Raw genomic sequence first — 24,682 nt, 5'->3', positions numbered from 1 at the left:
ATATTGACACTCTAGTAATGTATTGAAATGATAGAGGACTGATCAAAGATGGCGACACATACAATAGTAATGGGAGGTGGCCACCTAGTGGAAATGCATAAACTAAACAAGCTCTGGCAAAGCCCACAGTTTGGGCTTTGATTAAAAAAAATAGATGCCTTTGGCTGCAAAGTGTCCAACCCCCCACCCCTCCACCCAGGTCTCAGGTACAGGGAATAGGAAAGCGGCCTAGATGGTCATATGAACAGTGCCAAGGAAGAGGAGTATAGCATCCCTGAACTCCCCTGGTCCTATTTAATCCTGACCACCCGCCCAGCCCCCACGCCGGCTCCCCAGGCTTGATGCATTTTAGGGTGCACAGTCTGCTGCATGCCAGATGTGATTCCTATGAGAATATTGTGCTTCTGTAGGTTTGGTGCTAAAGGACCACCTTAGAACAAAAACTAATGGTAATGCTGAAGGCTCTCCTGCAAAGTAAAATAAAGTAGCTTCACTCACTAGGTAGTACTAAAGCACCACCCATGTTCCAAAACGAATGGTTATGTTACAGCACCCACCTATGAGCCAAAACTAGGTAGCCTCACGATGTAGGCCTACTGTGCCACCAGTACGCCACAAATAAACAGTAGCGCTAAAGTACCACATGTGATCCAAAGTTAAATGGGCCTAAAGACACCTGTGGGCTTTTTGAGCTGAGATAGTATGTGAACACTAAACCCCTCAGCCCAACCAGTGATTATGGCTAACAAGCCATGGTGTTGTGCTCCAAACACTCCGACAGCCGCTGAACGCTACTACTGCCACAGTCACTACGCGAACCAAACTCCAAACGCTCTGATTGGCTCATTCCATGACCAGACACCATCTTAGATACAAACCAAAACAGTGCAAATTGGTAAGCATTTAAACAATGATTTCTACCATTGGAAAATCTCCTTGAGTTATGTCAAGCAGCAGTTCCGCCCCTTCTACCCCAAAAATAACAATTCTGAAACATTATAATAGCTTTTCCGTCGGGGAAACACAAACATTGGAATGCAGAAAGGGCCCCTTGTGAAAAGGTTGAATCAAAATTGGGGCTTGTTCCTGCGTTGAGCCGACAAGTGCACTATGAGGAGACACCAACTGGTACCCATTAATACGTCTTCTGGCAAGCAGTCCCCACTTACCGGAGCTGGAGTCAAACTTTGTTTCAGACCTGCAAGGCAACAACAGTACATGCAACGTATTATTAAAAACGAAGTCTCTTACAATACGAATATTTCCCTGGCGACAACGTAACTTATCAAGCATGTTCTTCGACAATCATAATTCGTAATCTATCTGATATTCTGCAGGGTTAGTTGACCTGTTCATCTTCGGATGCTTTGGACTTCAACTGCTATGATCCTTCACCAATGAATGTGCTGGGTGGGAATGATGGGGTTTGTAGTCCATACATCTGGAGAGCTGCGGGTTACCTCACTTAGGCTAAGGGAGTTACGTAGGCCACGTAAGGGCAGTGTTGCCAACTTGGTGACTTTCTCGCTATATTTAACAAGAAATCACGGCCCCCTAGCGACTTTGTACTTAGACAGCGGCTAGCGAGAAATCTATCTGCTTTTTTCTAAAAGTTTGGAGACTTACACTTTTTTCCATTGGCTTGGAGACTTGCATCGTTTACGCAAGTTTCCAAACCAGTAGAAAACAGTGTAAGTCTCTAAAGCAATAGAAGTATCGTTACGTGTTTATATTTATTATGTGGCAGAAACATAAAGCATATCTTTTCAGATTCTACAAGTTGGCGCAACATTTAGAGATGTTAATGGACATTTTGTGATAACATTTGAATTTTACACGTTTTTACCTTTTTCCGGCAATTTATAAAGAAGATACATATAGTTATTACAATTTCTGATAGGTATTTACTTCTGGCTATGACATATCGACAGACATGCTGTACTGCACTTATGCATTATGTTGTGTACTGCCATATGTAGGTCATCAGACCACTCCCACACGTACAATTAGGCAGCCAGCTGGCTGAAAAATGGAATGAGAGGCTGTAACAACCGTGCCCTCAGCAATCACCCATCATGCACATGGCCGATTATGCAAATTAGGTGAATGACGTCATTTAGCTACTTCTAGCAACTTTTAGGACAGCCAATAGCTACTTTCCTTACTGAGGAGTTGGCAACACTGCGTAAGAGTCGGGAGATGGGCGTTTGCTGGCATCTATTTATTAGGTGGTTTTTGTAAATCGTGTTCCAGTCCCTGACAAACACTTCAATATTACACCTATACAAATATAACTCATGTTATATAGAGGGAAATAAAGCAAGGACAATAGGGCTATGATAATTTGGTGGACAGTGCCGTAAAAGGGACAGTTTTTGTCATAGGTCACATGCCCGCTTGTCAGACGCCTTTTCGCACGGGTTAAGTAAGGCAAAGAGCTGGTGAGAGAAATTATGATGAACAATTAGCATCCGGAGATGGGGGAGCAACCAATCAGGCTTCTCGGATCGTGGGCTGAATCCCACGTTCCGAGCAACCGGACAGCTGCTTCACCCTTCTTCCTTCAGGCCACCAATGGAAATGGAAGAGAGGTTCCGCTTGGAGCCCCGTCTTACAGCTCTGTGGCAGGCCATCTTGAGTCCGTTTTTTGTATGCATGAATGGGACACCGCGAGGCGTCCCGTTCATTCATACAAACAACATTGCTGTCAACGCCTCAGGTTACCGGATTGGCATCCTGGGGTGCTAATAGCAATAATACCCGATCCAGGGGAACTCATCGGTGTACCTTGGGCCCCGGCTCGTTATCACCAGATCTGGCCCGACGGATCGGGCATTATTGCTAAAATGTGTGATAGTGGAGTGCAGTGAGGTGCCTCATGGCCACCACCCAAACAAGCATGGCCTGGCCATGGGTGAAAGATATCCTAAATACTTATATTTCTCACACCAGATTATGGTGGTCAATGGCTTAATTATTCCCCAGAGTGCTTTTCGACAACAACAGGTATTTGAGCATTCTAGTGAAACAATGGCCTGCCTGCAAAAAGTGCAAAACGCGGCTGCTCGCTTCCCGACGAGGATGGGGAAACGTGAGCGTATTTCAACAGGTAATAGAACCCCTACACTGACTGCTTCGTCAGGAAGGAGCGCTGTGTACGCCCCTGTGCCGGGTACTTAAGCCGTCCGTTATGCTGCTACATCTCACTACTCCAGCTAATCCGGGTGCTTTATAAAACAGCAGCCAACAAGAAGACCTTTACTCTCCTCGCCAGAGTGGCTTGCCATCTCCATTGCCAGATTTAAGGCAAAGGGCCCAGTGGGCAAAAATGACAGAAGGCCCAAGGTGGGCGGGTCATGGAGGCAGAGCCTAGAGTGGGCAGAGTTGCAGAATGATGAACTTTATGAATAAAAGTACATTTGTTTTACAATTTTCTGGGTTTTTGTGGGGTCCGACTCTAGCTAGAGGCAGCGTGGCCCCTTGCCAGGCTTTGCTGTCAATGGTGGTAATATTGAATGATCAAGCTTGAAGCTAATGTTGGAAATTATAGGGTTCAAGGCAATTGGCAATACCATGGGCAATGGGAAAGGACATTACAGGAGGTGATGTTGCAAGACAATTTCTACAGCATCCTTAACCCTTTTGTGCATGTCCCTTGTGTTCTTACCCCACACACTTGAAATGTCATTGACCATCACAGACTTAAAGGATTTCAACTTTTAATTTCAAAACATACCAGGGGTTACTTTTTCTGTGGGTGTTGCTTGTGGCACTTGAAAGACCCCTCAACTCCAACCCACCACCTCTATATCTCCTCCAGCTCAACAGGGCCCTACTGCAGGGCAATGCATTAATATGGAGAGGGAATAAGAGCAAGATGGTGAGGAAGTAAAGTAGAGAAGGAGCAGGGAACATGAACACTGATGGGAAGGGAGAGTGGAGAATGAAGGAAGGCAGAAGCTTGAGTGAGAGGTTGAGAGTGAGGGACGGCAGGAGATAAGGAGATTGAAGGGAGCCAGGTGAGGGCAAAGGGGTGAATGGGTGCAAAGAATGAACAAAGGCAAGAAAATGGAGCAATAGTTTTTCAGGCATAAGACTGAGGGGAAATGCAGGGTAAAGAGGATTAAAGGGAGGGGAAAAAGAGAGCGGGGGTTCAGGAGTGTAAGAAGAATGGGGAATAATGGAGGCCTAAAGAGTCAGGAAGAAATTAGGGAGGTCAGGAGAAACGAGAAGGGAGGAAAGTGAGTAAAGAATGGGGAGTGGAGTTGGAGCAATGAAAAGGCAAATTATGTGACGTGGGTAAATGAGGGAGGGTAAAATGGAGTGAAGGATGCACCTGTGACTAGTAAAAGGTCTATTCTCGGAAAAGCCCTTGTGCGCATGGGAGTAGTGGGTATAATCCCTAGTTCCCCCGTTGGACAGTCTTGATGCGTCTACCGTCTCCGTTTCCTTAAGGATCCTAGCTTGGGATAAAGCTTGGATGTAGTCTGTTCTAGTTGGGGGAGAGTTTTGTCCACTAGAGGATCAGGGACCAGGTTGAAATCTCTGCCTACGATGAGGAATCCCTCCATAAAAGCAAGGACAACCGGGACCAGGTCAGATACGAACTTGTCCTGGGCGGTGTTAGGGCAGTACACAGCCACAATGGTGATGGGGCGTTCTACGACCAGCCCCTTCACCAGAAGATATCTACCTCCGGGGTCTTTCCTAGATGGGATTCTTGTTAGAGGGACCTTCTCACTCAGTAGGATTGCTACTCCCCTTTTTTTCTCCCCCTATGCAGCAAAAAATTTCTTTTTTGTATCTTTTAAATCTAATACGCTTTTTATCGACTTGCAGCAGGTGAGTCTCCTGTAGGATTAAAATATCCCCCGCCAGTAGACCAAGCTTGTGGTCCACAGACCTGCGTTTCCCCGGGGAGTTAAGGCCCTGGACATTCCATGTGAGAGTTTTGATTTCACTCTCGTCATCTGGCCCCATGAGGTTCCATAACGGGTTTGGCTCTGGGTGCTCCCTTGATGGGCTCTGTGTGTACTGTCAGGATGTCATTGCCCTGGATATGTGACCCTAAAATGCCTGTGGATGTCAGTGTGTTGCTTCCTTTGGCCATTTGAGAGCATGGAAGAGAACTTCTAGCCCTCTCAGTTCTCCTCGCTACTCCCTCCCAACCCTTTCCCCCTACTCCCCATTCCCATGAACCAGTAGGAAAGAACCCATCCTACCTAACAGGGTAACTGGTGGTGCTCTGGCACGGAGCTAGTATGGCCAACTGGGCCCAACGTGAAACCACAAAACATGATGACAACTCGTAATCAGCGTAAAGAGTAGAATGTGAACACGACCTTTCTTTGATTTGTTCCCCCACTTCCAACAGGGGCCTCTTCAGCCCTCCCTCCCCAGTCCCCGGCATCCTTCGCCTCTACCTCAATGACATGCATTTCAACAACATATGCAGATGTTGAGTTAGGGGCTTCCGGGGAAGATCCACTGACCTTGGTTGCTCGAACAGTACTTAGGCAGATCAGTCTGGTTTAGGCGTTTTCCAGGGAGGACCGCGGATCCTACGCCGTCTGCTGACTCTTGTCCATGTCAACCCCACCTGCTTCTTAGAGGGGTCTTGGGCGGCGCCCTCTGTGTCGGACTCCCCACTTCCCCCGCCGATGCCCACAAACTTTTCAGCTTCTCTCAGGGAGTGGATCTGATTTTGGGCTCCCTCCCAGATGAATTTACAGATTTTGGAAAGCCGCAGCAGAACGGAATCTTTCTTTCGCGTAGCCATTCTGTCAGTAGCTTGAGGGTTTTCCGTTTTTGAAGGGTGGAGTTTGCTTGATCTTGGTAAAGTTGGATCATGGAGTCTCTGAATGTGATTTGGTGCATTGACCTGGCCTCTCTCATGATCTCTTCCTTTACTCTGTAAAAATGAACCTTGGCGAGAACGTCTGGTGGAGATGAGGCTGATTGTCTCGGGACTGTTCTGTGCACACGGTTTAGCTCCAGCAGGGCATCGTCTGGGAGTGTTATTATGAATCTAAATAGGTCTGATACATAGCTCTACAGGTTTGAGTCCAAGACAGAAGTTGGAATTGCCCGGAGGCGGATCTTATTACGCCTCAACCTGTTTTCTGCGCCATCCTGTTTTGCCTCCAGCAGTTCACATCTCGCCTCCAGGGCTGCCATCCTGTCCTGCCCTTTCTCCCATTCAAATCTTTGGTCACACAACTCATTCTCAATTTCAGCTGTTCGACTCTCTACAGCTACCACTCTCTTGTCGAGGGAGTTAATCTTCTTCGTAACTTCTTCAGTTCCTTTCTAGATCTCCTTCGTTAGGGCAGCAAGCAGGTCTTTTAAATCTGATTTCATGGCTGATTGCGCTGGATCTGAAGAAGCAGGGTCAGGGCTGGAACTCGCTATTGGCTCAGCTGTGGAGTCCCCCTTCTTTGACTTTTCCTGGGACGGCGCCGCTCATAAGCATTGCAATATCCGCCTGCTTGGTTGCTATGCCGCTTTTTGCCATTGTGATCTGATGTTTTTTGCTGAGAATGAGCTGAAAGTGGCTCGTCTAGTCGCACCACCGATGCCAGGGGGACTGCAGAGTCGCTATTCGTGAGATTGCTTAGCTGTTCGGGCCATTGGCTCCTCACTCTGTTGTCTTTTCGGGAGAGGTACCGTAGCAGAGGATTGCTATCCCTTGGTGTGGTCTGAGTTCCTTTCAGTAGATCGAAGGGGATATGCATTTGATGCAACTGCTGGCGGTAGGTTCCTCCTTTGTGCCTGGGAAGGGGTTGCTACCTCAGTAAGCCATTGTGTCAGGCTTCCCTCTGTTGGTGTAGGGCTGGGGTGCTCCTATGGAAGGCTGCTGCATGGTACCCGGATGGTCCCAGCTAAGGCGCGGCTGTTTGGGGGTTCCACTACCCCCAGTGATTCATTGAGAGACAGGATGGGGAGGCGGTACTTGGTGAGGTTGCTTAGGATATAGGAATCCACAGGATCCCGCAGCGTTTGAATTTTGTTGGATCTCCCTCAGTCCAAGTCTATGGGGGAGTATTTGGTGTGGGCGCTCTCTCCACAGCTCCCAATCCGCCCAAATGACTATTGCAGTGTGGCACGCTGCAAGGGGAAGATTAGGACGCTATATCTGTACCTTCTGCCACCTTAGTACTCCTCATGCCTCAACTCCTCCGACCAGGAACTCAGGCTCGTACTGCTAAAGCCCCCAGGGGGCTCTGTGCCTCGGGCTGCCCTCACCGTTCTCGGCCCTCCCACCACCTGTATCCGTTGCTTCTCATTGTTCCACCCGCGTTCGCCAGTGGGTTGCTGATGATCTGATCTCACTGCGTTACAGCAGCGGCGGGTCCCCAGCTCCGTTTGATGTGGGTGGGGGTTGCATTCCAGGGGGGGATATTGGGTGCCGAGCGACGCGGAAGACAGCCGTCAGCACACCTGCAGTTGCGGCCTCCACGCCTATGCTGGATGGGGCTCTGCACCCCCAGCGGCGTGCGGGAGGCCCGCCGGAGCGCGGTCCAGCCCCGGAGACAGGCAGCGCCAAACATCTGTGTTGGCAGTTTGAGGACCGCTACTGCGAGCAAGCTCAAGACTTGGACTGTCAACGCCGGCGATAAGGGAGGATGCTGGGGGAAGTTCACAACACAGCCCTGGTGCTCCACTGCGATCAGAATGGCTAGTCACCGCTGTCATGTACGAGTTGATATGGTTGTAGGCTGGTGGGCCCACATTAGGCTCCTTCGGCTGCTCTTATGTGGTGGCTCCTCCTCCATACGGATAGCTGAGAGCTCCAGAGTGTAGCGGGCGCCATTTTCCTTGTGCTTTCCGCACCGGGCTTGAGGAATACAAATTCAATTTTCTCTGTGATTACGGCGCTCCTCTGCTGCGTTTTACTGGTGAAACCTGCCCCTCTCATTCCTCATGCCATCTTTTCAGTTTACTAGGGTTAACGGCCTTAGGAGTCGGCGTTGCTTCGCTTATTACTTGGTGCAAGCCAGGAGCTTCTAGGGAGACATGCCACTCGCGGCAGCTCCAAGACACGCCCCCCGAAAACATCAACTTTCATGCTAAATGTTATTTCTTGATCTAGGGACCTGCGTCAGTTATTCCAAACTTGTTTTGTGTGAATTAGGCGAGTTGCATGTGATGTAAGTGAACGTTGTGTGAAGTCGCAGACACAATTGGCTTTCAGTTAATGATAGGATTCATCACACTACCAGCTGCACCTCCTTAGAGGTATTCTTCCTTTCCTCTCCTTCCCCCAGAAGCTCACTGTCTCCAGAGCCCTGGTCCTCTCTAAGCTGGACTACTGTAACAGCCTCTATCTAAATCTGCCTGCCTCCACTCTCCGCCCTCTGCAACTTATCCAGAACAGGACTGCACGACTTGTCCTTGGCCTCAAGCCCAGGGATCGTATCTCTCCAGGACTGAAATCTCTGCACTGGCTCCCAGTGGCTGCGAGGATTAAGTTTAAAACCCTCTGCATTGTACACAAGTCCTTCTGGGGTCTGGGGCCGCAATACCTTCAACTCTCTCTTCCTAAATATCTTCCTTCTCGAGCTCTTCACTCATCTGCCTCCAACTCACTCAGGGTCAGTCGCTTCTCCAAGCAACGAGCTGGTGGCAGATCACTCTCTTCTGCAGGTGCCTCCTCTCTGGAACAGCCTTCCTGCCTCCCTGAAACTCGAGGAGAACCATCTCGGGTTCCGGAAACACCTCAAAACCTTCCTCTTTGCTTCTGATTTCTCTCCTCCCCTCCCCTCCCCTCCTGAATTCCTGACTGAAATTGCACTGGCTACCTGGCCACCCTTTCTGATCTCCGGCCCAGGCCCATCAATTGCCCACCTGCACTGCCTCCCTGGCAACTCTTGCACTTGGGGACCGTTGTCTGTATCCCTACAGTCCCCCTACAAGCACTTATGTCTGCACTTCCTTGCACTTGCCACTAGCTGGCTGTTTTATTTGTCTTATTTATCTTATTTATTCCACTTTCCCATGTACTGCACTTTCCCCTCTCCCTTCCCCCCGCACACTTTTCCTTTCCCCCCTTCCCTTGCACTTGCGCGATCTGAATGACACCTGGCCTAGTAGGATCGTTGTCTGTCCTCCTTCTGTCCCCCCTCTTGCCTCATCGCGCCTTGAAACACTTGTGTATAGGCGCGTTATAAATGCTATATCATATCATATCTCATTGTATCCCTTGCTCACAAATGCCTAAACAACTCTGCTCCCAAATACTTAATGGAGAAAATTGTCAGTAATACCTCAACACGCCCCGTGCGGACATCAAACTCTTTCTGTCCAAGAGTGCCCAGATTTAAGCTGGAAAAAGTAGGGGGCAGCAGTTTTCCTGTAATGGCTGCCCAGCTTTGGAACTCGCTACCTACCTCCCTAAGAGCTGACCTGTATTTCGGTAGTTTTAGAAAACACACAAAAAATTGGCTCATTGCTAATGATTCATAACCATCTCTAGATAATCTTGCGCTGGTCCTTCTGCTGTATACACTGTTCGTATCCAGGTAAGCTGCCTATCCATTAACTGTAGGTAGATTACTGTTTATGCCTTTGTGTAAATTGTGTAATTTTCGTCTGTATCCTATATGTAACTTGTAAAATGAAAATTACCTGCATAATGCGCCCTGATACCTCTGGGTTTGGAGCGCTATGCAAATAAATAAACAAACAACTCGCCTGCACTTCACTTTTCTCCCTGTTTGACAAATGGGGATTTGCGGGCAGAATGGCAGGGAAATCCCCGTTTTAGACGCAAATAATTCCATGAATCAGGGCCAATGGGTCTAAATGGCATTGCGTGGGTGGAATTAAACATTTTCGAGCTTAGTTTAATTGAGAATACCGCGAATTCAAGTACACGGCCATAGAACGCCCGAGACATTGGCCCACTGCAGTGCCCCAAACTTCCACCAGAGGCAGAACCCGCTTTCCTTTGAAATAGCCTCAAAGCACTCAAAGACTTCTCTATTGCCAATCAGTGTCAATCGCACGAGGAACGGCACCCCTTCGTTAACTTAATGCCGGGACTGAGAAGATCACACAAATACCGCAGAACCAGCTGCCAGATTAAAATTAGCATCTGAAGCTAACACGGAGAGAAACAGTTAAAAATTTCAATTGTAATGTAAATTGGTCTTGCATAGTGCACCTATGCCATTTTTTCATAGTTGCCAATATGACCGATTAGAATCTGTAGATGCTTGTCCAGTCCTGGGACTTGTAGTTCTGCTTTCCCTATTACACAACTCACTACAAGTCCCAGAATGCAACAGAAAAAACAAGGACTGGATATGTGCCTATAGATTGGAATGGATCATGTTGGCAACTGTGCTTTCGCATCACTGCCGCGCATGGCTCATTAAGGAAAGTGGAGAGGTTGGAGTATTAGTGGGACAGGAGTCAGGGGGGTGGGTGGGATCCGGAAGAATTGATGAGGATGAGTGCAGGCCGGAAGTACCTGGAAGTGGTGGTATGGTGTTACGTGGCTTGAGGCTGCGACAATTGGGTGTGTGTTTTATCTGGAAAGGGAGAGCCAAAGATCTAATATAAGACAGCGCTGCAAGGTATCTGGTCATTGCATCGAATGCCTTTCCATCTAAAAAATTGCATTAAAAAAAGAATTGAATGCATGTTTTTTGACGGTAAATGGTTTAATTTGAATGGTTTTTAAATGGTAAAAAAAGCGGTTTGGGGGTCTCCATTAAAGAAAAGTTTTTTTAAATGCATTCGATGCTATTTTTTTCGATGCATTTTTTTCGATGGAATGGTCTGTCAATGGTAGGAATTCGATGGAATGACTATAAACTGCGCTGCAAGACTGTTGGCTGCTGGTTTGGGGAGGTTGTGATCACAAAATGCCATTTTTGGCATAGCTCGTTCAAAGTGAGTATGATAGTGGGTGGGCATAATACTGTCCTTCGCGTGTGTGGGGTGTGTCTGTGGGTGTAGTTTGAAGCTCTCCGGATGTTTTGGACTATGACTCCCATGTTCTATGCTGACATTGACTATGCTGGCTAGGCTGATGGGAGTCGTAGTCCAAACCATATGGAGCACAGCTAGACAAGGGGTTGCGTGGCCCCGGTTTAGGTGCTACGAGATGGAGCGACGAGTCGGTCATTTTGGGGGGAAAAGGGGACTGGGATTCGGGAAGACTCCTATTGTTGAGTTTAGTCCTAAACTGAACAGTTTGAGTTCCAGTGTGTCGAAATCTCAAAGCCTGACCAGAACCAGTTTTCCCAAATTGTCAAACCAAATATTACTGAGGCGGCCACTGGAGAGGAGGTGGTACACAGTGGAAACATCACGCTGGGGCACAGCAAGAAGGATCAAAAAGTGAACACAGCAGTGGCGTGTCCAGACTCTTGACTCTGGTGGCCCAAGTGGGGCACTGGCCTATGCAGGGGTGGCATGAAGTACGACCGCGCGCAAACACACACACACACACATAATGTTCGTTTAGGAACATGGGGTGGCATCAGGGGTGGCTAATCAGATTCCAGGTGTAGCACGTCCCACCCTAGGCCTCTCCCTAGTCAAGGAGCGTGATGGGATGTGCAAATGTCCCAGCAGGGGCTGGGGCCTGTGCACAGAAGGTGTGCATTCGCAAACCCTTAGTTATGCACCCAACACCCTCTCCCGCCTTGGTGTGGGTGAAGGGATGGAGCCTGCCCTGCAGCCAGGTGGGCTTTGATGAGCATCGCCAGTGAAGGGCCTCAAAGTAGGGTGACCAGACGTCAGGGTTTCGCCGGCACTGTCCCGGAATTGGGTGCTCTGTCCCACTTTCTCAAGATTATGTTCCCATTGGAAACTGAAGTGGTCCCGGTTTTTGGTAGTAGATCTTCATAGCTGGCAGGCAGGAATGCACAATCTTGCACAGACAAAATGCTGCATTTTACAACTTAAGATAGTGTAAGTTTGTGATAAATTAGTGATTAGGTCTCGGGAGGATAGCTCAGTGGCAACGTGCTCGCCTTGGAAGCAAGACGACACAGAGCATCACAGATTCGATCCCTGCGTCTGCGCTTAGAAACCTCTGGGTATTAAGCATGTTATAAATAACCTATCATATCATAAATTATGTGTTTATTTGAACAGTAACACTTAACCCCTTCTCCTCCAACCGCTACTGAAGTGTAGTGCCTTGACAGCCACTTTCAAGAGTTAGTCCTACTTTTATGATAGTTACCCTGCCGCGGTTGTTTTCTTACCTCAAAGGGCCTGTCATTTGCAATGTATTTATTTCATGTTCACCCCTCACTAAGGTAGAAAAGCAAAAGAAACAAGCATTGGCAATGCCAACTGCCTGGGCTTTTATGTAGGCAGGCATTTATTTGTAAACCGGTCCCCGGGGGCGGGGTTATGGTACACTGCGCATTAACACCATTGCAAATGTATTTGCTTTGACACTAATGCAATTGTGCAAACGTTGTTGCACGTGCACAAATTGCATTTGCGCATGCGCAGTGATCACACCCGATTTAGAAAGTCTTAACACGCGCGGGGCGGCATCCATACAACATTGTATTATTTTCAGAGCAATGTCAATTTTGTGAATTAATTAAATAAACCTACTAATAAACCTACTAATTTTAAAACAATGCATGCAGATTTCTACCCACTACCTCAGAACCTTTTTTTAATAACCTATGCACGGAATCTTTAATGCTAAATTGTCATCAGCTAAAACTGATATTCAGTTTAGCACCCTAAAATGAATGAAGGTTCAGTCATCTTTGCCAGGCTTGTAATTACTCGCATGTGCTGGAGTTTAACAGGCTAGCCTGGGGGTGTTTTGGAGCAGCAGTTGTGCAATTGAGTGCACGCGAATGGCCCATCTCTGGAGCCCAACACGTGTTCAGGGTCATTCTAAAGTGCTGTCGCCCTGAATCAAAGGCTTGGCCAGGAGCGCATGCGCCCAGCAACCGGCGTACTCCATAGCAGGAAGGGCGGCGGCGCCCGTGTGGGAACGCTGGGTCCCCCATTCAGTGCAGCACCCGCTGGAAGTCTTGATGCCTTTGAAGGTCCCAATTGAACGGTGGGAAAAGCCTAGCCTTGTAATTACTCTCGCGATGCCGTGAGGCGGAAGTAACGCCGTGACTGGGCCGATCTGTGCAAGCTGCCGCGAGGCCGCATTGTCCACCTCGGCCGCCATCCAATTAGTGGGCCATGCTCCAGTCTGACTCACACCGCACAGTGACAGCCAACGCCATGCCCAGTCAGGACTGCCAGCAGCCTACACAAGATCTGACCAGCGGGGCACCGGGCAGAACAACGAACGGGCCTACCAGGGAACGCCCATTACCACATACCACTTACTTCTCCCCTTCCTTTAAACCACTCCATGCTTTGGGTGCAGCACTTTTTTTAAGGCAAGGGTGAGCAGTTATATTCGCGCTGATGGATGGGCGGGCAAGCATGAAACAATGAGATCACCATTACGGGTCAGAAGCATCTCAGACTGTGCAGGTCTACGGAACAAGAGGGCTGGGAACACACTATCCAACACAACAGTTGGAGCTCAGTCTGGTAAAGGAATCCAATCCCTTTCGCCGGAGATTGAAAATGATCCTCTTCAACGAATGCTCTTTACAGCCATGCCTCTCCGAAATAGTACTCGCCCTGCGTCTATTCCACGTGCCAACGCTGATCACCTGTCGCGTCTTTTTTGTTGTTGTTTCCTGTGTTTGTGTTTGTGCGCCCTGATGCCTGTGGCCTTCTGCGCCCTACAAATAAATAAATAAATAACATTGAAAGCGGCCACATTGGCCAAATGAAGGCTGGACGAGGCGGAGCCCTACAGGAAAATCAACATATATATTTGGATCACATTGCCAGTCAAGCATCAGATTGCCCTCCTTACCCAGCGTACAGTAGCCTCGGCTGAAAACGTGATTTCTGTTTTTGCCATTATACTTCGGCAACCTTGGCATGTCGTTCCTTTCTCCACCAGAAATGGACATGTCAGAGGAATAGTTGTACCCAGATTTGTTCTTGGCGAGGTCTCCCCAGTGCGAGAATGTGAGACTTTGTATGGTTATAAACTGGACTACAGACATTAATCTATGCAAAACCGTTGTCTGATTTGGGTCATCTCACAGCGGCATTCTTTTCACTCTCTACCCATTGCCCTCTCTATTCTTTCTGCCCCCTGTGCATGCAATGGCCTGTTTCTTTTTGTCTCCCTGTCTTTCTCTACACAGGAGAGGCACCCTTACCCGCCCTCCATCCTTTAAAAAAAAATGCTACGTTAAAGTTTCTGCATAAAGAATGCCACGGTAAAATGACCAAGCATCACTGTTACCTTCACTTAATATCCCCTATGGGAACAGCACTTCATTGGCGTAACGGCATAAAATATGGCTCCACCATAACACAGATACATGTATTTATTATTTTATTTATTGGATATTTATAATGCGCCTATACAGCAAATGGTGTTTCATGCTGCAACAAGACAAAGAGGGGGGTGGAGGGGAACAGGCATGAAAAATAACAATAATAAGTCCTTCTCAGCCTTGTGACATTCGGATCGTGCAAGTGCAGCAACAAGAAGTGCAGGGGAGTGGGTAGGTGGGGGGAAGTGCCGGTCAGAGAGGAATGAGCTAATGCTAAGGAGGGAAAGGAAGTGGAGAGCGTGCAAGTGCTGGGGACGAGGGGTAAGGCAGAAGGGTGGAGAGAAGGCCCCTGAGCTAGGTGAGTGCTAAAGGAAGGCCAGGTGAACAAGTGTCAGGGGAAAGCAGAGAGTGCAGAGGAAAGAAGGTCCACATGCTAAGTGCAAGGATGGGGCTGGATGGGCTCAAAAATGGGGCAGGCCCAGCCAGGCTAGTGCAGGTGAAGGGAGCTTGCTAGGGTAAGTGCAGGTAAGGGGGAGGGTCAGGGAGACCAAAGAGCTGGGGTAGACTTGACGAGGAGGGCCTGGTGCCCTGTGTAAATTAGAAGGAACCAGGCGGGACATTTGCAGTAGAGGGGGAGAGGGAAGGAGGAAGCGAAAAGAAGGGTCTTGCGAAGCTTCCCGGAATTTAAGGATATAGGCTCAAGTGTGAGAGGGGCAAGGAGACCATTCCAGAGGGAGGGTCCTGCGGAAGAGAGAGAGATCCGCCCCCCACTCTCTGCTTGGAAAAGCATCTAATCTGCAGAGTTGGAGCTAGAAGACCGAAGGGCTCTAGCAGGGATGTATTTAGGGGGGGAGAGTTGGATGTAGCAGGATCCCAAGCCCCAGAAAGCCTTGTGGATGATGCAGAGGGTGTTGAACTTGATCCTCGCAGCAACTGGGAGCCAGTGGAGAGATTGTAGGGCTGGGGAGAGGCAGTCTCTCGGCTTGAGGCCAAGGATAGGTCTTGCAGTCCTATTATGGATTAGTTGAAGGGGGAGAAGGGAAGATTTAGGCAGATTGAGGAAGAGGCGGTTGCAGTAGTTCAGCCAAGAGAGGACCAGAGCGCTGGAGACATTGAGTTTCTGGGGGAAGGTGTGAAAAGGGAGGATGCCTCTGAGGCGGTGCAATTTGAAGTTGGCCTTCTTGGCAAGGTCCGAGATGTGAGGAGAGAAGGAGAGAGACCAGTCGAAGATGACACCAAGGCTTTTTGCCTCACAAGAGGGTAAGGGGAGGGGACCTATGGAGGGCAGCCAGAGAGCAGGAGGGAATGAGGGAGCAGGGATCCCAATGAGAAGGATCTCTGTCTTACTGACATTAAGGCTGAGATCGTTAGCAGCACACCCTGCATCAATAGCAGTCAGGAATGAGAAAGGAAGAAGAGGAGGCATTGGATGGAAGCTTGAAGGAGAGCTGTGTGCTGTCTGCATAACATTGGAAGTGAGGAGAGAAGGTGGAGATAAAATGGGCTAAAGGGGCAAGGTAGATGTTGAAGAGCCACGGCAAGAGGATAGAGTCCTGAGGGACCCGCAGGTGGAGAGTGTGAAGGGGGAGAGAAAAGGGACCTGTTGAACCTGGGATGGTATTTTATTACCCCTCAGCAAAGACATGACAATGGGGCGTGCCTCCTGTTTTACCACTGTCATAGTATGTAGCGCAAATGCCAGCATGGAGTTCCTCCTCTCCCGGGGATGGGAGGTGGCAGATTGTTCACCTGGAAGTATGAGTACTTTAGTGGCCGCCTCTATCACCCCAGCCACCATAGTCAAGGGATCAAGGGAGTTGTAGATCAAAACATCTGGTGATCCGCAGGTTGCCGACCTATCACAACACACACACATGCCCTATACAGACTCCTCAGCTGCCCAACAACCACAGTACCAGAAAAAGAAACACCCAGCTGAGGATATTATTTGTGGAAGCGCAGTAAAGCCACTGCCAGATCCATCAATAAGAGGCAGATTACTGTGCGGTGAAACCAAGGGGCAAATTACCATGTACCATTTATCTGAATGTACTTAGGATATGGAGTTGAGACAGGAAACAAGTACATAGTTACATGCAGTAATCGAGACAGACTGCAGAAAAAGAAATATGAGAAACCCATTTTTGTGTTCTGTGAGAAACCTGACAGTGTTCTCCCACCTACACTCCCGGGATCCTCTAGTAAGGTGGCCATGGAAGGCCCATTGCTTTTGGATGCTGGCCCTGGGGGTGGATAATCAAGGGAGGATCACCTGAATGGAGGGTTTCGTGTCCCCTTTGTCTCTAGGGTTCCCTGCTTCCCGATCTGCTGAAGCACAGAAGCGCACCAAATGAGGGACATGAAGACGGAGTGAAATGTGTGCGTCTTTATTATCTTTCTCCCCTACACTACTGTGATTGTGACAAAACCCCTGTTATGCATGCGCGGGAGCGTGCCTCCCTATTGATATGATATGCCATTTATAACGCTCCTATACACAAGTGTTTATAGAATTGGTATAATTCTGCGTGACAAGGCTCCTTGTCATGATCCCTTCACCGTGTCCTTGCTGGACACGACATCTTCTCCTCTTGGGCAAAACAAAAAACATCACTCACAGTTTGTTTCATATTTCCTCAATCAGTCTCACAGGCCTTGTGATGCATCACTTTGGCGTTCCATGCATCTCCACTGCAGGTCCAGACTCCATTGTGCCTGCCCCATCCTCTCTTGACCTTTCTTGACTGTTTTCTTCGTCACTCTCCTCTTCATTATGCTCCGTCCCTCCCTCACGGTAAAGCTTAAAGTGTGACACATTTCGTGTGATCATCCTTCCAGGAGATCAGACAGTCACCATGGATCCCTAGATCTGCGTAATGACTAGATGAGCAAGATCAAACTTTGGCTCCAACTTCCGCTCTTGTTTCTGACACACAATAACTTTGTCCCCTGTTTGAATTGTTGAGGGCTTGGCCTTCCGTTTTTCATCAGCATATCTTTTCATCTCCCATTTCTTGACGGCATCTTCGATCTGCAGCATCATGAGGTAATTTTCCTGAGACTCTTTGTCAAGTTTAAGAACTTCCTCCCCCTCCTCCTCACCTGGTTCCTCAGAGGTATACTCTATTGGGATGGTCTTGGTCTTCTTTCGTTCCTTCCGTGAAGTGGGGGTATCTCTATTGGGTGTCCTGATCTTCTTTTCGTGCAGGTAGGGTCTGGCCCCTCCGGAGGCCACCTTGGCAGAGAAGGAACCCTAACCGCGGGGACCCCCGGGGGGCCAGCCCTAATCAGGGAAAAAGCACAAAGGCGGAAAACACCCTGTAAATTCAGATGGGTTCAGTTGGCTGTAATTCACTTCCTTGATGACCTGAAGGCAGCCGGTGTAGGTAGAATTCAAGGGAATGTTTGTTTGAGGCTATATAAATCCTTGGAGTAAGGGCAGGAGTTTGATGAATAGCTGGAAAAGGAGGGTACACAAAAAATAGAAAGGAGTCAAAGAAAAACCCAATAGTGAAGGTGACAAGGGAATAGTGAGAAACAGTCAGAGCTTGTAATAAGTACCGAACAAGGAGCAATAAGGTAGGCCGACAGGAAGATGCTTACGGAGCGGGAGACCGCTCAGTAAACGAAATTGAGGAGCCGGGACCGGCTGCAGAAAATAGCAAGGGCGTAGTAAAGGCAGCCCTAGCAAAGTACAAGGCAGGAAGACAGAAAACCTGGAAGAGTGGACAAACAAACTTAGGAAGGAACCTGACAGAACAGGATGATGCGAGGAAGTAGAAAAGTAGGCCGTAAGAAACCAAAAACAATACAGGTAAGTCTGGAGGCAGCAAGGATAGCAACGGATAAGGACTAGGGAGAGGCAGGCAAAGGGGGCTACAAAAGGTAGAAGGGAAGTAGATGTTCCGACAAGACGGACCAGGAAGGCCGAAAAGGAAAAAGAAGGGAAGAGGCAAAGAGAAATTCACAGACAAAGTTTCCTCACGAACCGTAGCGTTGGTAAACAGATACAACGCGTAGGTCGGTGGGAGGAATCAGCATATAAGGACTCGTCCGCCATCTTGGGTGAGGACTGAAACGCGCGTACGGCAATCAATGCCTCCAGTGTTTCCAGACCCTCCAATCCGAGTTCCTGACAATATGCCCCCTTCTTCTCGGAGATCCCCTGGGTTTGCCCGGATGAAGTCGGTGGAATCGTTGTACTAACTGTGGGGCATGGACATGGCTCACTGGTTCCCAAGTCCGCTCTTCTACTGGATAACCCTTCCAGTGGACCAGATAGTACAGTCGTCCTTTGTGGTATCTGGAATCCACTAAATGGGATACTTCATATTCGTCGGGAACAGGAAACACTTGAGTACGCCCTCTGAATAGGGGTCTCTTGAAAGGGTCCTCATTATGTTCTTTCAAAAGGGAGATGTGGAAGACTGGGTGCACCCTTTTGAGATATTCCGGTAGCCTGAGCTTGAATGCCACAGGGTTTATCTGTTGTAAAATTGGAAATGGCCCAAGGAAGCGCGAGGAGAATTTGCCTTTATGAACCCATCTCGGCAGGAATCTGGTGGATAACCAGACCAACTGCCCTATCTTCCATGCAGGATTGCCACTCCGTCCCTTGTCTGCCCATTTCTTTTGAGAATGTTGACTTGCTTGATGAGCTTCTTTGGCCAATCTGTGTACCTCTAGTAGGTCCTGTAGAACTCCATCAAGAGCTGGGATCTTGGTAGAAGGAGGACTAAGCCAGGGTAAGTGTTGGGGATGATACCCATATGTACAATAGAAGGGACTCATCTGGATCGAGGTATGCAGGGTGTTATTATAGGCAAATTCTGCTTGAGGGAGAAAGCGATACCATTCTTCTTGTTGAGGACTGCAAAAGCATCGGAGATATTGTTCAAGGCTGGCGTTTAACCTTTCTGTTTGTCCATTGCTGTGCGGGTGATACCCTGAAGAGAGAGCCTAGTGAATACCCAGAATTTGGCAGAGAGAGGTCCAAAATTTGGATGTGAATTGGGGGCCTCTGTCCGACACGATGGTTCTGGGTAAACCATGTAGACGGACAATGTCCTGGAGAAAGGTTGCTGCCATCTCGGAGGCAGACGGTATCTGTTTGAAGGCAGAAAAATGGGCCAATTTGCTGAATGAGTCTATGGTCACCATGATGACTGTCATGCCATAGGATGAAGGGAGGGCTACTATAAAATCAGTGGATATGTGCTCCCAAGGGCGGTTTGGTAAGGAATGCTGCTGCAACAATCCTAGGGGTCTTCCAGTTCGGTATTTGTTAGAGGCACTGACTGAACAAGTAGAAACGTACTGGTTTACATCCCTTCTTAAGGTTGGCCACCAAAAACCTCTCTGTAGGAGGTCATATGTCTTCCTTATACCTGAGTGTCCTGTTAAAGGTGTATCATGACACCAAGACAATATCTGTACCTGTAGCTTCTTGGTCGGAATATAGAGTGCACCTTCATAGTAGTACAATCCGTCCTTGTCTTGGCTCACTTTAGATGGAAACTCCGTGCACATCTGATACTGTGGTACCAGATCTTGTAGAAAGGAAACCGTAGATGCCAACACAGTAAGGTTTGGGAAAATAAGCTCATGTCCCTTATAGGAACCAGATTCTTCTCCCAGGCTTCTTGACAAGGCATCAGCCTTCTTATTCTCTGTTCCTGGTATGTATGTAATAACGAAATCATACTGTAAAAAGAAATATGCCCATCTGGCATGTCTGGCGTTGGAACATTCCATCTGCTGCAAAACCCGAAGGTTGCGATGATCCGTTTGAATGGTAAATTGATGGTTAGCTCCCTGTAGTAGATGTCTCCACTCTTGACAGGCCAATTTAATCGCCAAAAGCTCCTTCTCGATAACAGAATAGTTGTGTTTGCTACAGGTAAGTGTCTTAGAATAATATGCTACAGGGTGTTCATATCCATCTTCCTGCTCTTGAAGTAGGACTGCCCCTACTGCTCCTGAAGAGGCATCCGTCTCCAGAATGTACGGTCTGGTCTGATCAGGTTGGACCAGGATGGGTGCGGTAGAAAAGCATTTCTTTAGAAATTGGAGCGCCCTTTGGGGTTCATCGCCAAAAATGAACTTAACACCCTTCTTCAATAAAGAGGTCAGAGGTAACACCTTGTTGGAGAAATTGGGGAGTAACCTCCGATAAAAATTGGCCAATCCTAAGAAGCTTTGCAGCTCCTTGATGTTAACTGGATTCTTCCACTCAGTAATGGCCCTTACCTTGTTAGCATCCATTTCGATACCTTCCTTGGACAAAATGAATCCCAAGTAGGACACAGAAGTAGATTCAAAAATGCATTTCTCTGGTTTAACCAGCAACTGATGGGATTGAAGACGCCGTAGGACCTGTTTGACCAATGATCTGTGATCTGAAAGAGTCTTGGAGAAGACAAGAATATCATCTAGATACACTACCACAGATACAAATAGCATATCCGAAAAAACCTTGTCCATGTACCTTTGGAAGACTGCTGGAGCATTTACTAGGCCAAACGGCATCACTCTATACTCAAAGAGTCCAAAAGGGGTACGGAACGCTGTCTTCCATTCGTCCCCCTGTCTTATTCTCAGAAGGTGATAAGCTCCTCTTAAGTCAAGCTTTGTAAAGTATTCCGCTCCTTGAACCGCCTCCAGGATATCTCGAATCAAGGGCATGGGGTATCTATCCCGGATGGTGACCTTGTTCAAGCCCCGGTAATCTATACAAGGGCGTAGTTCAGCCGAGTCTTTCTTAGGAATGAAGAACAATGAAGCTCCACAAGCAGACTTAGACTCTTGGATGAGTCCGTTCTGTATGTTTGCGTCAAGGTAATCCCTTAATGCCTTCCTCTCCGGTAACGACAGTGGATACATCCTCCCAAAGGGAACCACTGCATCTGGTGTTAGGTCAATGCAGTAGTCCTCCGCTCTATGCGGTGGGAGTTGTCGGGGTATGGTATCCAGGAATACCTCAGAGAATTCCTGATAGTGGAGAGGAACAGAGGCAACTGTGATCCGTTCTGGGATTCTGCTTATGGAAGACTCAGGGTTCTTTGAGAACAAAGGTAATTCAAAACAGTGAGATTTACAAAACTTGGAGTTGAAGTGTACCTTGTTGGCGGTCCAATCAATGTGAGGATTGTGCTTCCGTAACCATGGAATACCGATAACCAAAGGAAAATGGGCTGCTCGGATCTGATCGAAGACCAGAAATTCCTCGTGGTGGTTTAACTTCATTCTCAAGGGGATTGTCTCCTTAGTTATCGGCCCAGACGACAAGGGTCTACCATCAACCCCTTTCACTGGGATAGGTGTGGCCTTGGTTCTAGTGGATACAAGATGTTCCGCTGCCCACTTGTAGTCTATAAAGTTCCCTGCTGCTCCACAGTCAAGCATAGCTAATACTTCAGTGGGACTGGCCTCTGTCAGCCAAAGGTGGACTCGGAACACCATCAAACTGCTATCCTCCGGAGTGTCTACTGCTCTTGTATGGTTGCAAGGGTGTTTGAGACTTCCCCCGAAACTTCCCTTGCTGTATCGGGGGTTGAAGTTTCCCTGTCTTCTAGGAGGTACTTCAGGACAATCTCTTAATAAGTGCTTTGAAGAGCCGCAATACATACACAACCCAGAGTCTCTTCTTCTCTTTCTCTCTTCCTGCGTTAACGGTCCTCGGGTTGTTCCAATCTGCAGAGGTTCATCCGGGGGATGAGAAGACCTGGTGGGAGGATTAGATGAGGGTAGAGGGGTTGGTCGAGAAGTGCCTCGGCTTCTTCTTCTTTCGGATCGTCTTTCCTTCAAACGAAACTCTATCTGAAGAGACAATGTAACAAGGTCCTGAAAAGACGCAGGTCGGGCTACCCGGGCTAGCTCATCCTTGATCTCTTCATGAAGGCTGCGTCGATAAATGGTTTGCTGGGCGGAATCCGGCCAAACCGCCTTGGCTGCCAGTCTCTGGAAACGGGAGAGATAGGTCTGGACATCAGTGTTTCCTTGTTCGACATCTAAGATTGCTTCTAAAGAAGAGTAAAATACCTCCGGTCTGTCGAATCGTTCCTTAAACACCTCCGTAAAACGATCGTAGTCGTCCAAAATTGGTTCATTTCTGGTGACAAATGGTGTAGCCCATGAAAGTGCATTTCCCATTAGATTGGCTATGATAAACCCAACCTTTGATCGAGCAGTCTCGTAGGTGTGGCTACGAAAGGCAAAATATACCTTGCACGCATCGAGGAATTCCTTCATTCCTCCGGGGTGCCCATCATACTTGCCAAAGGATAAAGGCATTGTAGGCAAGTCTCCGTGGTCGTCACGATGCATTACAACCTGTTGTCGGAGGGCGATATTTTCAGTTCTCAAGGCCTGGACCTCCATCGTTAGATTCTGCATGGCTGCCACTAGTTCCTGATACTGTTCCAATGATGCCATGGTGGATTCTGGGCGTTGTATGCTGTCAGGTTTAAGAACTTCCTGCCCATCCTCCTCACCTGGCTCCTCAGAGGTATACTCTATTGGGATGGTCACGGTCTTCTTTCGTTCCTTCCGTGAAGTAGGGGTATCTCTCTTGGGTGTCCTGATCTTCTTTTCGTGCAGGTAGGGTCTGGCCCCTCCAGAGGCCACCTTGGCAGAGAAGGAACCCTAACCGCGGGGACCCCCGGGGGGCCAGCCCTAATCAGGGAAAAAGCACAAAGGCGGAAAAAACCCTGTAAGTTCAGATGGGTTCAGTTGGCTGTAATTCACTTCCTTGATGACCTGAAGGCAGCCGGTGTAGGTAGAATTCAAGGGAATGTTTGTTTGAGGCTATATAAATCCTTGGAGTAAGGGCAGGAGTTTGATGAATAGCTGGAAAAGGAGGGTACACAACAAATAGAAAGGAGTCGAAGAAAAACCCGATAGTGAAGGTGACAAGGGAATAGTGAGAAACAGTCAGAGATTGTAGTAAGTACCGAACAAGGAGCAATAAGGTCGGCCGACAGGAAGATACTTACGGAGCGGGAGACCGCTCAGTAAACGAAATTGAGGAGCCGGCACCGGCTGCAGAAAATAGCAAGGGCGTAGTAAAGGCAGCCCTAGCAAAGTACAAGGCAGGAAGACAGAAAACCTGGAAGAGTGGACAAACAAATTTAGGAAGGAACCTGACAGAACGGGAGGATGCAAGGAAGTAGAAAAGTAGGAAGTAAGAAACCAAAAACAATACAGGTAAGTCTGGAGGCAGCAAGGAGAGCAACGGATAAGGACTAGGGAGAGGCAGGCAAAGGGGGCTACAAAAGGTAGAAGGGAAGTAGACGTTCCGACGAGACGGACCAGGAAGGCCGAAAAGGAAAAAGAAGGGAAGTGGCAAAGAGAAATTCACGGACGAAGTTTCCTCACGAACCGTAGCGTTGGTAAACAGATACAACGCGTAGGTCGGTGGGAGGAGTCAGCATATAAGGACTCGTCCGCCATCTTGGGTGAGGACTGAAACGCGCGTACGGCAATCAATGCCTCCAGCGTTTCCAGACCCTCCAATCCGAGTTCCTGACACTCTTCTCTGTGTGGAAGTCTCATTTTTACTTTCCTTTGGAATACAAGCTCTGATGGGCACCTTCCTGTCGTTCCATGCAGTGAGTTCCTGTAATCCCTAAGCATATTGCATACTACCTGATCAACGACATCTAACTCAGCTAATTTTGTTGAAGTTCTTTCTTGAGGCTCCCCATACATTTATCAATAATACCGTTGGTTTGCGGACATAACAGTGTGATCTTTCCATTAAATATGCCCATGTGGCTCATTAATCGTGCAAACTCCAGACTGCTGAATGGCGTTCAATTGACTGACTTTCGTATTTCTGGAATGCCCTATGCCAAGACGATGGTGTCTAATTCAGGGATGACGGTGCTGGCAGTCGTGGACGAGATCCTTTGTATAGGAAAGAAACGAGAGAATTCATCCATCACCACCATCCAAACGGTCCGAAGAAGTCAGCCGCCACATGGGTCAGGGAGCCTCTGGCATTTTTGACATCTTGAGTGGTTCCTGGTTGTTAGGTTTTGATGTACATTGACACAGGTGACACATGTTTACCATGGTTTCCACCATTAAGTAAATCCCTGGGAACCACATGGTATCTCTTATTTGTCTCTTAGTGGCCACTATGCCTCAATGACCTTTGTGTGCTAAATCCACTACTTGCTGGCAGAGATCAGTGGGTAGGACTAAGGCCCTCTGCAGTCGTTAATAGCTTGTCCTTCACTTGTCCGAACAGTTGCATTTCTTGTTTGAAAACCTCTTGGTTTTCACATGCATACTCTAGATAACTATCTCTCCATCTTCGAGACGCTAGG

At 48.2% G+C, this 24,682-nt stretch overlaps 1 protein-coding gene across 4 annotated transcripts in view; it reads right to left on the bottom strand.

Moving 5' to 3' along the window:
• MSRB3 (methionine sulfoxide reductase B3) overlaps positions 1–24,682 on the bottom strand; it is a 534,707-nt gene that overhangs the window by 165,236 nt on the left and 344,789 nt on the right. For all 4 annotated transcript variants that reach the window (XM_069629751.1, XM_069629754.1, XM_069629752.1 and 1 more), the window contains one exon: positions 1,170–1,198. In XM_069629751.1, the coding sequence (XP_069485852.1) occupies positions 1,170–1,198 (29 nt within the window). The remainder of the gene's footprint in view (positions 1–1,169; positions 1,199–24,682) is intronic.

Source organism: Ambystoma mexicanum, chromosome 12, assembly GCF_040938575.1.
Source record: "Ambystoma mexicanum isolate Mex_15411 chromosome 12, UKY_AmexF1_1, whole genome shotgun sequence".
NCBI classification, from domain to species: Eukaryota; Metazoa; Chordata; class Amphibia; order Caudata; family Ambystomatidae; genus Ambystoma; species Ambystoma mexicanum.
The sequence above is the reverse complement of the archived record's forward strand: the minus strand, read 5'-3'. Positions and strand labels throughout refer to the sequence as shown.